Source organism: Nipponia nippon, unplaced genomic scaffold (genome assembly GCF_047370975.1).
Source record: "Nipponia nippon isolate SJK-2023a ecotype South Korea unplaced genomic scaffold, ASM4737097v1 scaffold_2, whole genome shotgun sequence".
Lineage (NCBI taxonomy): Eukaryota > Metazoa > Chordata > Aves > Pelecaniformes > Threskiornithidae > Nipponia > Nipponia nippon.
Genome location: NW_028262336.1, coordinates 44,450,898 through 44,467,221, shown reverse-complemented (window position 1 = coordinate 44,467,221; position 16,324 = coordinate 44,450,898). Strand labels below are relative to the sequence as shown.

The 16,324-nt window shown below is 46.1% G+C and overlaps 2 protein-coding genes across 4 annotated transcripts in view; one reads left to right on the top strand and one right to left on the bottom strand.

Moving 5' to 3' along the window:
- The first annotated feature begins 465 nt into the window (after window positions 1-465).
- ZFX (zinc finger protein X-linked) overlaps window positions 466-16,324 on the top strand; it is a 34,564-nt gene continuing 18,705 nt past the window's right edge. For 2 of the 3 annotated variants that reach the window (XM_087758957.1, XM_087758955.1), the window contains exon 1: window positions 12,538-12,677. The gene's annotated coding sequence lies outside the window, so the exon portion shown is untranslated. Of the gene's footprint in view, window positions 574-12,537; window positions 12,678-16,324 lie in introns of those variants that run through there. The other variant, XM_087758956.1, reaches the window with a different exon arrangement.
- Window positions 3,450-14,631, bottom strand: LOC148055765 (uncharacterized). Its single transcript, XM_087757068.1, has 4 exons — window positions 14,534-14,631; window positions 12,353-13,570; window positions 11,509-11,601; window positions 3,450-5,529 (listed from the first exon to the last, which is right to left on the bottom strand). The coding sequence occupies exons 1-4, from the start codon at window positions 14,629-14,631 to the stop codon at window positions 5,427-5,429; spliced, it is 1,512 nt and encodes a 503-aa protein (XP_087613194.1). The 3' UTR covers window positions 3,450-5,426.

Sequence of the window (16,324 nt, the reverse complement as noted above, 5' to 3'; positions counted from 1 at the left end):
TTTCTTCCTGGTTTTGCTTAATCATCTATGTGACTGTGTAATCTATTACAAATCTCAAAATATTTCATTTGCAATGTAGTCCTAACTACTACACATACAGAATTAACAGTCTCAGCTTTTGCAGGTTTTCATTCAAGAAGGTTTTTTGCCTCGGTGACTAGCGCTGGGCATACAGAAGTAGCATATTTTTTCTTTTGTACTTTTTCCTGGCTACAGCCAAAATGCTGTTGATAACAAAGTTGAGCAACAAGTATGTTTCTTTCTTCAAATTGTCCCCTTTTATTCCTTCGGCAGTAATTGTACACAACTTAATCCTTTATAAACCTAACATGGAGCTATACTCTTCACCAAAAAACAGTATGAGAGCATAACTAGTCCTTCCACAGCAATCGCAAGCATTCACGTATTCTCCATACGGTTTTGGCTTCTTGCCTCTTGCCTAGTGGTCTGATAGCGCGTGTGGTAAACACGCTGAGCCAACGAATGGCGGTGCGCCCCGCAAACCATCTACGCGTACGCTTTAGGCACACAAATTGTCCTGTTAATACTAGTGGGACCATTATGCACTTAAAGGTAAGCTTGTGCTTTAAGTGTTTTGGAAACTGTGATCTTAAATGACTTCTATTTTCCTGAAGGCCTAATTCTTCCTTTACGTTACTTGCTACTTCACGCTGTTGCTATTCTACCAGTTTGTGTGCTCATGCTGGGAATTTATTTTTGCAGTTAAAACTTTACATTTGTCTTCAAAAGGATTTTGGGCTTTATGGGAAGGTGTCTGTTTCAACATGTAGCGTCACAGGAAAGTGGACTCTTGGTACTTACCGGTGCAACCTGGCAGCTTACAGACTGCTGAAAAGCTGCTGCATGTATTAAGCAGATCACAAACTCCCCTCAATTTAAGTAGACCGCAGAGTCCACATCTCGGGTCAGGTGAGGAGAGGGAGAGATGAGGGGCTTCTTCAGAGAACCTTTTACTTTTAGGGGTTTAGATTTAATTTGTGCTTTGTTTCTTACTTTTGCCCCATTCTTAAATTTGGGTCCTGTTGGTCCAATCCTATGTGACAGTTTCGAGTAAAACCATGTATTTTTATGTACAGATTAGAAAAGAGATTGCTTGTATCTGTGCCAGAGGAACTCAATTTTCAGTTTTACGTAGGATCTTTGACCTGAGGGTTTCAAAGTAGCCTTGTGGCTCACGCAGAGCACGGTTAATGTACCTGCGGAAGAGTTTTGCTGGAAAGAGAGCAAATAACACAGCTTTTAACTGACAAATACAACCCTAAAAATCAGTGTTGTTTTTACTGCTACGCTAGCAGCAAATTTTGTTCCTATTAAAGTCTCACTGAAAAGAGGGTTTGTCCCTCAATGTAATGGTTGGTTTTGTAATGCCCTGCTGTCTTGTTAAACTATTTATTAGAGAAACAGGGAGGGGCTGGCACAATCCTATTTCAAAATACAGTGCTTATGTAGTCACTGAAGCAGATATCCCTCGGGGCCATTTACAACTTATTTAGCCAAGAAGAAAAAATAGAAATACCTTTTAACTCTTTGAATCTTCTCTAGCCTTTCTTTTTCAAGACCTATCAGTGCTGACTTCCAGCAATGTATTGGGTTGAATATTTACTAGTCCTTTCACCTTTATTACATATGCTCACCAACAACTCTGGAGGCGGTATCTTTGATTCACGGACAAATAAGGCGAATGAAATGTGAGCTTCCAGAATTATAGGGTAAATCTTGGATTTTTTTTTTAACCTTTCCCCCCTAAAACAATGAGAGTTTAAACCAAGAGGATGTTATTTGAAATTGTAGAATAAATAATTAACCTCCTTACCCAATTAAAAATTCCTTTAAGCTTGCACAGCACTTAATAAGGAAGTGCTAGAAATAAAATTGCCTGTGAAACTCTACCTTTAACAACTAAGTAATGAGGTCTACTGAATATTTGTAAACAAAGATGTTTAAAAGATTTTTAATGCAGCCAAATAACTTGTCAGTTCTCCAGAGGATGCCAGGGACCCCTGCTTAACACAAGGACCACTCTGTTGTTTAAATGTAAGATCTTTTTTCAGAATTTTTTTCTTTCCATAACTTTTCAATTAAAAAAAGAATTTTTTTTCTTTTTCTTTTTTTTAACAAGGGAAAAAAATATGCGTTTTTATCTCAGGCAGCTGAAAAAACTGTGTCTGGAATCTTCCCAAAAAATTCAGTTTGAGGCCAACACCCCTTACGGAAAATTTCAGACTTGTGAAAGCTGGCAAAGTTTTATGAGCAACTAAAAACCTGTATAATACACAATGTCAGACAGCTTCAAAATAAGTGACACTATGCTGCACATTCCTAATATTTTTAAATAGGGAGGTTATGTGAGATAGATACATAACTGTAGAGATTTCATATTGGCCTTATAATATCTTCACCAACTTAAACCTATTAGGTCAATTCAAACCTATTGCTTTGTGTAACACCACCATAGGAAAGACTGTAAATATTGGAACCCTTCTCTACAACTACCCAAGTGCCAGGTCCTGCACCCGGGTTGGGGAAACCCCTGGTATCAGTACAGGTTGGGGGATGAAGGGACTGAGAGCAGCCCTGTGGGGAAGGACTTGGGGGTACTGGTGGATGAAAAGCTGGGCATGACCCAGTGATGTGCGCTTGCAGCCCAAAAAGCCAACTGTGTCCTGGGCCGCATCAAAAGCAGCGTGGCCAGCAGGTCGAGGGAGGTGATTCTGCCCCTCTGCTCTGCTCTGGTGAGACCCCACCTGGAGTACTGCGTCCAGCTCTGGGGTCCTCAGCACAGGAAGGACATGGATTTGTTGGAGCAGATCCAGAGGAGGGCCACAGAAATGATCAGAGGGATGGAGCACCTCTCTTAAGAGGAAAAGCTGAAAGAGATGGGGGTGTTCAGCCTGGAGAAGAGAAGGCTGTGGGGAGACCTTATTGCAGCCTTTCAATACTTAAAGGGGGCTTATAAGAAAGACGGGGACAGACTTTTTAGTAGGGCCTGTTGTGATAGGACAAGGGGTAATGATTTTAAACTAAAAGAGGATAGATGTAGACTAGATATAAGGAAGAAATATTTTACAATGAGGACAGTGAAACACTGGAAGAGGTTGCCCAGAGAGGTGGTAGATGCCCCATCCCTGGAAACATTCGAGGTCAGGTTGGACGGGGCTCTGAGCAACCTGATCTGGTTGTAGATGTCCCTGCTCACTGCAGGGGGGTTGGACTAGATGGCCTTTAAAGGTCCCTTCCAACCCAAACCATTCTGTGATCCTATGATTCTTGTACAGCACAGTACAGGCAGACCGAACATGAGCCTTTTGCATTCCTCTTCTGGGTCCAAACACAGCCGGTGCTTCCACCAGGATGTTCTTTACATTGGATACAGTTCTCTAGGATGCACAATAATATTTGAATAAAAAACATGTCAGTCGGCAGCCTGGTAATTTTGAACACATTTTTAATTACTCTTTTTATAAGCAGGAACCATTAGAAGCTCTGTCCAAATCCAAGTCCATTTTTCAGATCACAAGCAACACTGACAAATAGGATACTCTCAGATCACATTTCATTGTTCAGCCTGTGTATTTCCCACTGCTTTGCTGCTCAATATCCCAGCCTTACCACGAGGAACTTCCTTGAAATGAACACGTTGCCATGCTTCTTTCATAGATTTTCCTCCAATATCTTATTTTTCAGCATTACACAGATCCCAGCAATGTCTACATTGGGACTTGGAAAAATTATTTTTATGATGCCATGAAAATCTTCTTTGAAAGACTTTTGGTTTATTTTATAAGCACTTTTAATGAAAATTTCTTCAAAAGAATTTTGTGTACTGATACACGATCGTTCAGGTCAATCTTTTTTCGTTACTCAACTCATTTCAACTAGTTTCCTCATCAAAAGAAAATATTTCTCTTACAGCTTCATACATCTTCCTTTACACTCAAGCCTTTGGCTCCCAAGCATTTTGGCTGCCAGCACGCATGGGCAGTTCAGTGAGCATCACAACTTTGGTTGTCTGAATTTGTCCTAGATTTGGAGACTGGTAGACGTAGGCAAATTCAGTCACGTGGCTGAATAAAACAGGAGCGTATTTCTGGTCTTAGACGTGATTATGGAGCTATCCTGTGGGGTGGCTCAGTATCCCCGAGTGCTTTTGGCACTTTTGTCCCTAAGCTCCACAGGTTGAAGCGAGTGGGTGGCTTCGTGCTGCACGTGTTGCTATGGGCTGCAACGTGCCCATCTCAGTGGCCCAGCTGTTTGTTCTGATGAACATCAGGCCAGATGCTACCCGAAACCCAGGCGCTGTGACAGCCTGGGCACCTTTCCAGCCCAGGCTGTGCCTTCCAAGCCTTGTTTCCCAGAAGCTATGGGAAGCTTCCCACCAACACCAAGCCAGTTCTCTCCTCAGGTCTCTCCAGGGAGCAGCCTGAAGACCAGAGGCGACTGCAAAAGTGTGGCCGGATGGGTCAAAGCCCTTTCACAGCCTCCAGGGTAGGGCGGCGGGCAGCACACCAAGCCGCAGCATTCAGCTGGTGCTCCAGCTGCGTGGTGAGGATGCTGCCTGGCAGGAGCAGGTCATGCAGCAAACCCAGGACTGCTGGTTGCTGAAGCTAGAAGATACGGCAGGTGACTCTCCTGGAGTTCTGTGCCGATTTTATCTTCTCTTTAGTGAGGCAGATAACTAACAGAGCCACCTGGAGAACAGGGAAGCCTCTGCTTGAGAGCAGCCTGTGACCAATTTAGTGCCAAACAAAGCCAACTGTTTGAACCGTGCCTTGGGAGAGGAATGCAAGGTTATAAAGCACTTGCCCTTCGGTGCCTGTGGATCACACAGGCATAGTGAGATCCGGACAGTTTTATAGGCTTGTGATCCCCTACTTGCAAGAAAGATTAAGCATATACACCTCTCATTCTCCTGTGCAGCAGGATGCTAAGCCCTGACTCCTCATAACATCACTTCACACCTTGGAGTTATCTTGTGTCCTTTTTGTCTCACTGCATCTGTCCTATGCTGTGATTTCTCCGAATTTGATGATGTTGGTTCCTTGGCCATAATGCGATTCAACATTTCATACTGTGGATAAAACATCCCGACAATTCCAGATGACTTGAGCTGTCCTCACTTTTCTGTAGGCAGTTTCAAGGGACTGCTTCGTCCATTGAGATTTCGTGCATAGCCATATTGCTGTCACAGCAGACAGCAACAACCAGCGCTGCTTTGGGAGGTTCCAGCAACTGTTTTCTTGTCAGGATTTTTGCCCCAAGTGAAAGGAGTTAAAGAACCTCATCTTCAGACCCATTTTGGGCACAGTGGCTGGGATCAAATAATCTCTAACGCATTTCCTTCTGTGGGTTGCGGCCCATTCTTCAGTGGATGTTTCCAGGTCCTGCATGGAGACTCTTCAGACCGCCTAGCCCAGGACGTTTCTGGTGAAGGACCAAGTAATTGCCAGGAGATAAGGAAGGGCTGGCGGTGGCAACGTTATCTTGTGGTGGCCACAGAAAGACCCTTTCCTAAAGCAGTCAGCAAAGAAGAATAGCAATAGGGTCTCAGTCTGCCAGTAAAAGGCTTGGCAATATTTAGAAATGTCGATCCTGTAATAGCCGAGACCGGAGCAGGGGGGAAACAGGCACTGCTGGCCGAGTGCAAGCACCAGAGCATGGGGACCCTACAGAATTAAGTGTCTCCACAGGCTTGTATTAGGTAATTACATTAGTTTAACTTACAAACACAAATTGACGTCTGGACAATTCTTTAGAAATTTTGAGCAGCCCTATGGAAACTACGAAAAGGGACAAGAAGATTTTACTGTCTACTACCAAGCAACTAGACCCAGGCATGTCTTGACAGAGCAAAAGGAATGATGTGAAACTATTCTTAACAGAAAACATCAGAATACTAAAAAATATGACCTCAAGAAATTATATTCTTCTGGATACCTGTACTTCCTTCCACTTCGGAAAGGGCAGGGGAGAACTATCACAGATGGCCTAATATCAATCTCTCTGTGGTGTACGCCACTGAATTTCACTCACTCCTTTGTGAACCAAAGGACATTAACTTGGGCAAAAATGCCAGAAAGCCACCCAATCTTGAGCTGAAGGCATCAAGGGGAGGAGAACCCATCCTGTCTCTTGTGTTTTGCTCATGATTGATCACCTTTTACCATTTAGAAAGTCAAGTCTAAGTTTTTTAATTGAATCCATCTTGTTGAAACTTTGGCTATCAATTTCAGTTATGTCTTTCTCTAGACTAAAGTGACTTCCCATTACCAGGAGAGCACTATGCAATTCACATATCTCCCTTTTTAGGTCCCTATTGTTATTAAACAGCTAGAAACTTTTTAAGCCTCCGAATTCTTTTATGATTCTTTGTGGCCTCTCTAGTTTTCAGTCTATTTAAAAAAGGGGACAAAGCAGATAGATACAAACTCACCTTATTTCTACTATCTATTCCACTGTTATCATCCCCAAACAGCACTAGCCCTTTTTTCCCCACATGTATACCAGACTCTCAGAGGTGTCTTGTGATGGGGTCTCTCTAATCTTTTCTAAAGTCCCTGCTTTCCAGGATTCACTAACATATTCTAGGTATTCTACATGACTTGCATTCATTAATCCTAGATACATAATTTTGCATTTGGACACATTAAGGCATAACTTAAATATTTAAGCGGTTCCATTACAAGTAATCCCGTCTGCGTGATTGTTCTGCATTACTGTCTTTTCCTCACCATCCATACTCACACACTCCACCATCACTGTCACAGCCACAAATAAGATCAGTGGCAATACTGTGATGACTTCTGCACCACAGATGGAAGTGTTGGACCATAACCAACCACTTCCCTGAACAATCCAGCTGTGTGGTTATTGTTGTAATGTTACTTATTTCTTCGGATCTGTCAGTCCATCAGCTTTTAAGCCATTTAACATATTATATTGAAACTGAGACTCACTAGTGTGTAGTATGAAGCACATTACCAAACTCTGCTCCATCTACACAATTAATTTTGTGCTGAAGTTTCTCACCTACTCAAGTAATGAAGCTCAGTGTGCTGCCAACATCTTTTTTCCTTAAGCCACACTTCCTGGTATTAGTGACATTCCTGCACTTTTATTCATGATCATAGAAATCCCATGTTTTCCATTATTTTGCTGAGGACTGACTTTAACATGATGGGCTGGCTTATTAGTACCTGACTCATCCTGCTCAGACAAACGGGAACTGGCCCTGATATCACTCTTTCTGAAACAGCTCAAGCCTTTTGAGATTCACATTTATTACTGTAAATGGAGCAGCCACCTCCTCTGCCGACAAAGGCAGGCAGGAGTGTATTTTGAGGCATGTACCACTCCATGTTTTCCCTACACTTGTACTTCTCACCAGGCATTTTCTACTGATTATTGTCCAGAAACAGCTTATGAGCTCGAGCAGAATTTTGGTCTAACAGCCTTTCCTTTGTTACGTTTGCTTTTAAGACTCCAGGGTTATCTGGACCTGCAGATTAAATAGTACCAACAGAATGACTGCTTATCCCTCATACTTCCTTCACTTTGGGACATATTTTTACAAGGATTCCTTTTCAGTGTAACTGTCCCAAAATACACTACGCATGAAAGACGCTCCTAGTACAGCTGTAGCTTATACCACAGAACACCACTTTGGTTGACATGCTTTGTGCCACACTCCTTTCTTCCCGAGTAAAGTCATTCTAATAAAGGAACTGACCTTGCTGGCAAACCTATCCCAGCAAAAGTTCAGAATTTAAACCTTGCAGAGTTGTTTGTAAACTGAAAACTGCTTTATTCAATCTGCATGAACTACAAACACATTTTGCTGGTTTTGTCACACGGAAAACAGAAACGCTTATTCCACCATGCCTTTTTCATCTACTGACAGAAATATACATTTGCTAAAGCCTGTTGTTGCTAGCATACTACAAAGCTCTTCATCCTCTACAATCCTTGTCGGGCAGTTTTAGTGGTAATACAAGCAGTATGAAAACAAGAATACTAAATACTCGGGTGTTCAGGTTCTTTTGAAATCCACATTTTTTTAAAATGCATGTAGTCTTTGATACGTTATCATGAGTTGCCTGGATGAATAGCTGAGATGTTACTAATAAAGGTAATTCATTTTTTCTGGATATCACAAATGGTTTAGTGGATAGTAGTATTACAAGCACTGCCTCAGAATCACATGTGCGAGTTTTTGTATTTAACTACACCAAACTGTTTCTTGTGTAGCTAGTTTCAAAGGTGGACCACAGCCAGCTAAAATGAAAATACACCTTTTCCAACTCTTCCTTGCAGTAAGTTAGCAGCTTATACAGTTATGAAGTAAATCTTTTTACCACTGTTACGAGCAATCTTGTTAATCCTCCTTAGTCATTCCTTTTTAATCAAATGATTGCAGGTAAATATTGGTGCACGCGCAATATTATTAACAACTAAAATAGAAAAAGTTGTGGAAGACTTTAGATCCTTGGATAAGACGACAGTATTTCCTTTCTATAGACAAGTTTCAAATAGAGGCTGGAAGACAGAAAAATTATTCATAGAATTTCCACGAAAATATATTAACAGTAGACAATTCTGGGAGAAATTAGAACAACCTCCCCACTTTCTTTCCTATCCAGCCTCTAATTTCGCTCCATCACTGTGGCTGCATAGGAAAAACATGAACAGATCACTTCAGCAGGCTCAGTATGTTTACTGTACAGTGACGTAACCTTGACTCAACTCAAAATGACCACTCATCAAAATGACCATTCATCACCAGTTGATGGGTTTGTCAAGGTTGAAAAATTGCTACTGTTAAAGGAAATATGATAATGTAACTGGATGATAGAATAACTCAATTCCATTGTAGATCAAGAAGCAAACACATCTTTACCTAAAGGCCTTCAAACCAGCCAACACAAAGCTGACAAAGCCTCAACTTAGCGTCTTATAACCCAGGGCTGTTAGCAATAGAGGAGCGAGGGCATAAGACATCTGGTGGTGTTCCTCCGCATGCTGCCGTTTGCTAAGCATGTTGCGGATACCTGGAAAGGGATCTAAATAAGACACAAGATAAACAAGAAGGAACTGTGACTGAAAGTGGCTCTTTACTAATTTTTACAATTTATTCACATGTAAATTATCAGTGAGATGGATGCAAATATTATCAGCCATACCGACTTACAGCCGTACCAATTCTTCATGACTTGAAGGACATACTCACTCTTTTTAAGATTACCTAGATGGAACCTGACCGTAACATCATAATAGCCAATGTGACAATTAAGTGTCCAAGTAAGAAATTACCAGCACATGTCTTCAGAATTAACTCCATGACTGCTAAGTACGAATATAAATTTAATAGGACATTCAGCAAAAGCCACCAGCTTCATTTGCTTTTGTGAGTGCAAAGCTAGATACAGCAGGGTACCTACTGCTGAGTGACACTAACACAAGCTCTAGGGAAAAATACAAACACTGGCTCACAGGTAAAATTAGAGTCAGCAGGTAAGGACTCTGTTCACAGGACTGTGAACAATTGAGCTATAAACTTTTATATACAAGCTATATTCTGTCTCTGGTGTATCAAATCTGACCCAACCTCATCACTAATTAAGGTCAGAAATCCTATTGCTTACAATGTATTTTTACCATTTGTCTATTCCACTCCAAAAGTGCAAGTTACAAGAACATTTTTGCAAATAAGTTAACCTATGTTGTTACAAAGTGGTGCAACCATACCTATTGTATCTGCAGTTTTCAAGTGCATTCTGCCCTTGGACTCCTCGGTTAGCTGTGAGAGCAGAAAGGGCTGTGAGTATGTTGTAAATATGGCTTCCTTTCTGGCAGCTCCACTGATGGGAGTTACCCCGTTCCTGATCATACCAGGGTGTTTGTGGCCTACTAGAAACCATGGTGGCTGGGGACAATATTTAGGTGATGGCTGCATCAGGACAAAATGCCTCTCTTAATGACTCAAAAGCTGCTGGTATCTGACTCCCGAGTAGTAAAGAACAAGAGGATAAAGGTGAAACGGTTATACACAGACAGGGTGAATGGCCAACCAGACAAGAAGCTAAGATTTAGGTCTTCACAAAATATCTAGCCATTTGCCTTTCAATGGCATCACAGCTTTTCTGAGGTCTTCCCCTACAATGACTTAACATTTGGATATGCTGAATGTTTGAGGGTAATGTGCCCTGTATTCTGGACTTCCATTCCCTATGTGAATGACAGATTGATTAAAACGTCCTTGGAACCAAAGACCTGATAGGATATCCTGCTGCTCATTGTAATTTTCTATGCACTTTACGTTTGTTGGAAAAACTGGCTTAAAAATCATGGAATCATTCAAGTCGGAAGGCACCTCTGCAGATCATCTAGTCCAATCCTCCTGCTCAGAGCAGGGTCAGCTACAGCAGGCTGCTCAAGGCTGCGTCCACTTGGGTTTTGAGTATCTCCAAAGATGAAGACTTCACAATCTCTCTGGGAAACCTGTTCCACTGTTTGAGCAAATTCACAGTAATTTTTTTTTCTTACGTTTCAATTGAACTGCCCGTGTTTGTGCCATCACCTCTTGTCCTTTCACTCAACACCACTGAGAAGAATGTGTCTCTGCCACCTTTACTTCCATCATCAGGTATCTACGCACATGGATAACATCCCCCCTGAGCCTTCTCGTCTCCAGGCTGAGCTGTCCCAGCTCTCTCGGCCTCTCCTCGTAGGTCAGATGCTCCAGTCCCTTAACCATTTTAATGGCCTAGCTCCTATGAAAGCATTGTATAATACAAAATATTACAGACATGTTCCAACCAAGGATCTTATCAATGCATAAATAAAACCAACAAATAGTTTGACCGTTTTTCACTCTATATTAGATCTACCTTGCTATTGATTATGAATCTACCATCATCTTTCTCTGCTCTTGTTCCTTTGGCCTCTTCCGTCCTGACAAGAATATTTACTTAAGACTATTTTACATTAATATCACACGTATTGTCAAGCTCAGCAATTCTTTTTAAGGTAAATATTTTAGGACCCTCTCCTGCAATACAGGCCTGGGCTGATTCTATAGAAGTTTAACCACAAACTTCATGGAATTAAATAAAAGGAATTAAATTTTGGAGTATTATGGTATCTCTTCTTTTCTCGGTATCATGGTTAAAATTTGTACAGTGCAGGGTACATGTTTACCATACGCTATACTGAAATAAACTACGAGCATTGCCCAAGTTATTTTTTAAGCCTGTGTGTTAAGATAGAAAAGACTAGTGCATAAAATTAAAGCTGAGTCAAAGCAGAACCCAAAAGCTCCTTCGCAACATCAACAGTGCACGTATGCTGTTCATGGCCAGATAAGTCACATTTGCATCATTTGATAAGTGCAACTGCCAATTTCCTTCCAGTTTACGTAAATGGTAAAAACAGCGTACGAAGTAGCCTCCTTGAGCCCTGACCCCGCAAGAACTCCAACCAAACTGAATGTACCTCTTCATCTCCATGAGGTTACTCATGACATGTAATTTCTGATGCCTCGAAAACTTTAGGATGCATCTTTCATGGATCAACAGCAATTCTTTTCTTAAAAAAAAAAAATAAATTTTGATTAACTTTCGGGACAAGGATGAGACAACACTGCTAGCCAAGACTTTGGTTTCGACGGCACATAATTTCAAATTTTCTACCGCCCACGAAAGGCGATCCCCCGGGCCCGGGGGGGTGGGGGGGGCAGCCCCCCCTTACACAAGTGTCCGCGACCGCGGGGAGCGCCCTCCGCCACGCGTGGAGGGGCCGCCTTCCGCGGGGAAACCCAGGCACCAAGCCCCGCCGCCCCATCGCCGCTGCCGGTGGTTGTTGTTGTTGTTATGCGCGGTAATTCCCAGGGGCAGCCGCGCCCCGCGCCGGGGCGGCTGGAGGCGACGCAATCCCCGGCCCGAGGCCCACGTCCGCCCCAGCGCGGACTTTCCGCGCCCCAAAACCCCCGCCCCCCGGCGCGCAGACGCGAGTTAAACACGGCGGCGGGAGCGCGGAGCCCCGCCGCCCCGCACCCCCGCGGCGGGGCCGAGCCGGGCCGCAGGCCTGGCGGCCGGCGCCGCAGGATGGCGGCCGCGGGAGGCGGAGGGCGGGGGAGGCTCGCCCGGGCGGCGCCAGCATGGAGGGGCCGGGAAGGGAGGGGGGTCCCCGGGGCAGCCGCTCCGCTTCGGGGGCGCACGCCGAACCCCGAGCGGCGCTTCGCGGCCGAGCCGCGGCGGAGGCGGCTGCAGGAGGAGCCGCAGGGAGCCGAGCGCCGCCGCGCCTCCACCCCCCCCCCCCGCGCCGCCACCACCCCTACCCGCGGCGGCTCGCCTCGCCCGGCAGCGGCCCCCGGCCCGCCCGGCGGCCCCGGCCCCGGCGGGCGGCTGGCCCGAGGCGGCGGGCAGCGGCGGCGGCGCGCTCCCTTCCGCCTTTTCCTGGGTCTCTCTCGGGCAGTGACGTGACGTGCTGACGGCGGGCCCGGCCCGGGGAGCTTGGCCGCTTCCACTCAGCTCCGAGCTCGGCCCCTCCCTCCCCTCCCGCCCGCCCGCCCCGCCGCAGCCGCCGCCGCCGCCGCCGCGCTCGGCCCAGTCGCGCTGAGAGAGGCCGCGCCGAGGCGAGCGCCGCCGCCCGCCACCCGCACGGTAAGCAGCCCCGGGGCTGGGCCCCGCCGCCCGGCCCGGCCCGGGCCTTCCCCTGCCCGCACCAGGCCGCAGCGCAGGCCCCGAGGAGGCCGCAGCTAGGCCGCGCCAGGGCTCCGGCAAAAGAGCGGGCCGCAGGGCCCGGGACGGCGGGTTCCGCACGCCCGGCGCGGCCCTGGGCAGCGGGGGTGACGGCGTGAGGGGAGCGGAAGCGGAGGGGGGTGGTTGCAGGCCCGGGGGGAGGCGGGCGAGGTCGGTGCCAGGCCCCGGGCCCGGCCGAGGGGGGTTCGGAGAGTGTCTGGAGGAGGAGACAAAATGGCGGCGCGCGGGGGGGGGGAGGCGGAGGGCGCCGGGCGCCATCTTGAATTAATCGCTCGCCATAGCCCGTGCCTCCGCGCAGGCCGGGCCGGGCCGGAGGGGGGAGCCCCTGGCCCCGCTCGTCGCAGCGCCGGGCCGCAGGCTCCGGAGAGGGCGAGCCTGTAGCCTCCCCACCCCCGCTTCTCCCCCTCTCTCCCCCGCCTCTCCCTTCTCCCCGCCTCGGCGCCTGCCAGCCAGCGAGTCGCAGGGGAGCTCGGCGCTTTCCGGCCCGTGGCGGCTTCCTGTGCGGCCGCGCCAGGGCTGCCAGCCGTGCTCCCTCCTGCCGCGGCGCCCCAGCCCCGCGGTCTCCTCTCCTCCCGGCCGGCCGGGAATTTGGGCAGCGGTGGGAGGTTCGCCCGCAGCCTCCTTCGCCCAGCCGCCCCGCGAGGAGCCGGGTGCGGAGGCGCGGGGCCCCCCAGTCTCCTCGGGGCCCCCCCTTGGTGCTGGCTGCTTCTCCCCTCTGGCTGTCCCCTCTCTCGCAGGGGCCCCCAGCTGAGTGGGAAGTAGTTGCAGAGGGGCGCCCGGGACTGGCTGTTTCCCTGGTTTAGGTTTCGTTAAGAATTAGCTTAGGTGTCGTCTGACGCACAACGTTCCTATGAAATCTGGAGAAAACCCATTTCTTTAACCAGTCTCTGCAAATACTCGCACCACTGAACTACAACAAAGAGGAAAGGACTTGAGATTTTTTACGAAATCACAATGAACACAGCAGTACTGACTCTCCTGCCAAAACTGAGGGAGATGCATCAAGAAATAAACAGCTAAATGATCACTGTCACATTTGTAACATTGTTTTTATTCTTCCATTTATTCACCTAAGAATCGTGGGGCTTATTTCCAAGATAACAATCAGATGCTATAGGAGTATAATTTTTTTACCTTTCACGCGTGTGTGATTGAGAGCTTGTGTGTACATCGCATTCTCCATAAGTGGGTCACGTAGGGAGAGTTGTGACGCTGCAGCAATAGCGTGGACTGAACCCACAGTCGTCTCATAACCACAGCGAAGCTTCGGGTAGCTCGGGGCTCTAACCCAATTGGGACATGCAAGGCGTGCTGCAGTTTTTAATGTGATGTTGCAAGGCACGATGGGAACTTGGTTATGGTTGTACACTAAGTCATCTTGGCGTAGGTTGGGGCCGGGACTTGGATGTGGGGAATTTTGCGGTTTATGCCTTGATTTTTTTTTCTGGGAAGGGTCAGAGTTTTGCTGCATGGGTATTTGGTTTATGCCCCGACCCCAAATAAACAGATGTACTGTCCTTTCCTTAGGAGTAGGCAAAGGACTATCTTATGAATTTCTTTTTCATAAGGATGGCTTTTCTGAGGTTTCCCCTTTTTTTCTTTTTCCTTTTTTCCCATTTTCCCTTTTTTTTTGGTGAGAGCAGAGAAACTGACAGTTTCTGTGGCATATTAAAACTCTTTCTTCTAAGGAACTCTAAAGTTATTCTCTCTTTAAAATGTGACAGCTCGTCTATTTCTTTTTATTTCATCTTGGTTACCTTGCTAGGCCTATTGAGTCAAGGATTTGTAAGGGCACTGTCTGCATTGCTTCTCTTGACGGATTGTACTCGAGATCAGATTTGCGGGAAATACCCATTTTTATTTTGGGGCGTTATTTTATTGCTAATAGCTTAATACCATTTCTTCCATTAATATATAATTTTGATCTGTCCTTCCACTTGAAAATACTGCCTTGACTTTCATAAAACCAAAACCAGCCAAGTCTCTCAATTAATAGGTAAAAATCAATTTGTAAAAACTAACTTCACAAATGGAATTAGGTGTATTTCAGGGTTGTATTAATTCTCATTCCATGTGAAGCTGACATAGACCCAAGCCAAGTAAAAGATGTAGATGTTTAGTTCTTTTCAGAGGTATAAGTCCTAGGTTTAAGTGCCTGGGCTTTTTCTGTTGTAGTGCTAGAAGAGCGGTTCCCGAATTACTGAGATATGAACAAAGAACCATGTAGATTTGGGTGTTGAGAAGGACTAAGTGTAGGGACATGGCTGGGCACCTGCTTCTCTTTGAGAGTTTAGGTTCCCAAACCGGAACTGAAAATTGATTCTGTCTGCTTCAGTGCCAGAACCTGCTCCTGAGGTAAGTGTCAGATGGAATATTTTGAAAGAACTGAGAGGACTTTCTGCCTTTCTTGAAGTCTTGCAGAAAAATGAACTGCTGGAATTGCTTCTTAGCCTTATAGTACCACAGAGCTTAGGGTGCTTGCCAAGGAATTTGAAGGTATTCAGTGTGGTGCTGACAACAAGAAGCTCTGGTATTTCTCGTGTCGCAGAACAGTGCCTTCATCACGGAGCTGCTGGTTGGTAGCGAACCGTGTGGCATACCATCCTTCGTGTGGCTGAATCTTGGGCCCCTGTGCTGGCCCACTGCTCAGAAGAAGAACAAGCAGGAAGAAATACAGTATTTTCTCATCTACTGGTTAGAATGCTCAAACCCTGAAACGATTTCAGGAAATTTGAGGGGATTTTTTTTTCCCCATCCATGGACAAATACCTTGATGCCTTTTTGGACGGCAAATTTTGATTTAGGCACCTTTATCACTTCAGATAGTTTAGTTAAATTCTGTTCTAAATGCCTGCATCCTCTTCTGGTCCTCTTTGTGCATCAGATTTCTGCGGAGATGGGGTCTGTGCCCTGGTGGAGCACTTTTAAAATCTTTATGGCCCTGCACAGGGGTAAGAACTTCTGTACCTGAATTTGTTGGCTGGGTCTGGGTGCAAAAGCGCATTATGGGAAACCTTATTTAGGAAGAAACTCATCAGTGAAAGGGTAGGGGTTTTTTTCTTCTTCTTTGAAACAAGGACCAAAGCATAAATCTGTGGCCTTTTTAAGACTCGGTCTTGAAAACCCACGTGCCAGGGAAACTTCTTCAGTTTGTGTAGAACCTGAGCCTTTGTTTTGCAGCATATTACGCCCCTGTAGGTGAAAAGACCTCGCCAATACAGAAGAGGCCACGCTGTTACGTAGAGTATGCAGCTGAAGGTCTGCTGGGCTGTCCCTGCTGCTGGCAGTGTCTCTGTGAAACTGCACCGCCGTGAACACCGCAGAACTCATTGGTTTTAGCATCGCTCGCCTGGCATCTGGGCAGCGGTGAGAGCAGCAGTGAAGAGGTGGCGTCAACGGGCTCGTTCTGGAAGCCGGAAAGTAGTGCTGGCAGCCTCTGGGTCTTGTGGTTGGAGAGGACAGACAGAAGGACGATGAAGGAGAGCCTCACTCATAGGGACAGTGAGGAATTTGGGGATAGGATAGAGAAAGTACATGCATGAATCATA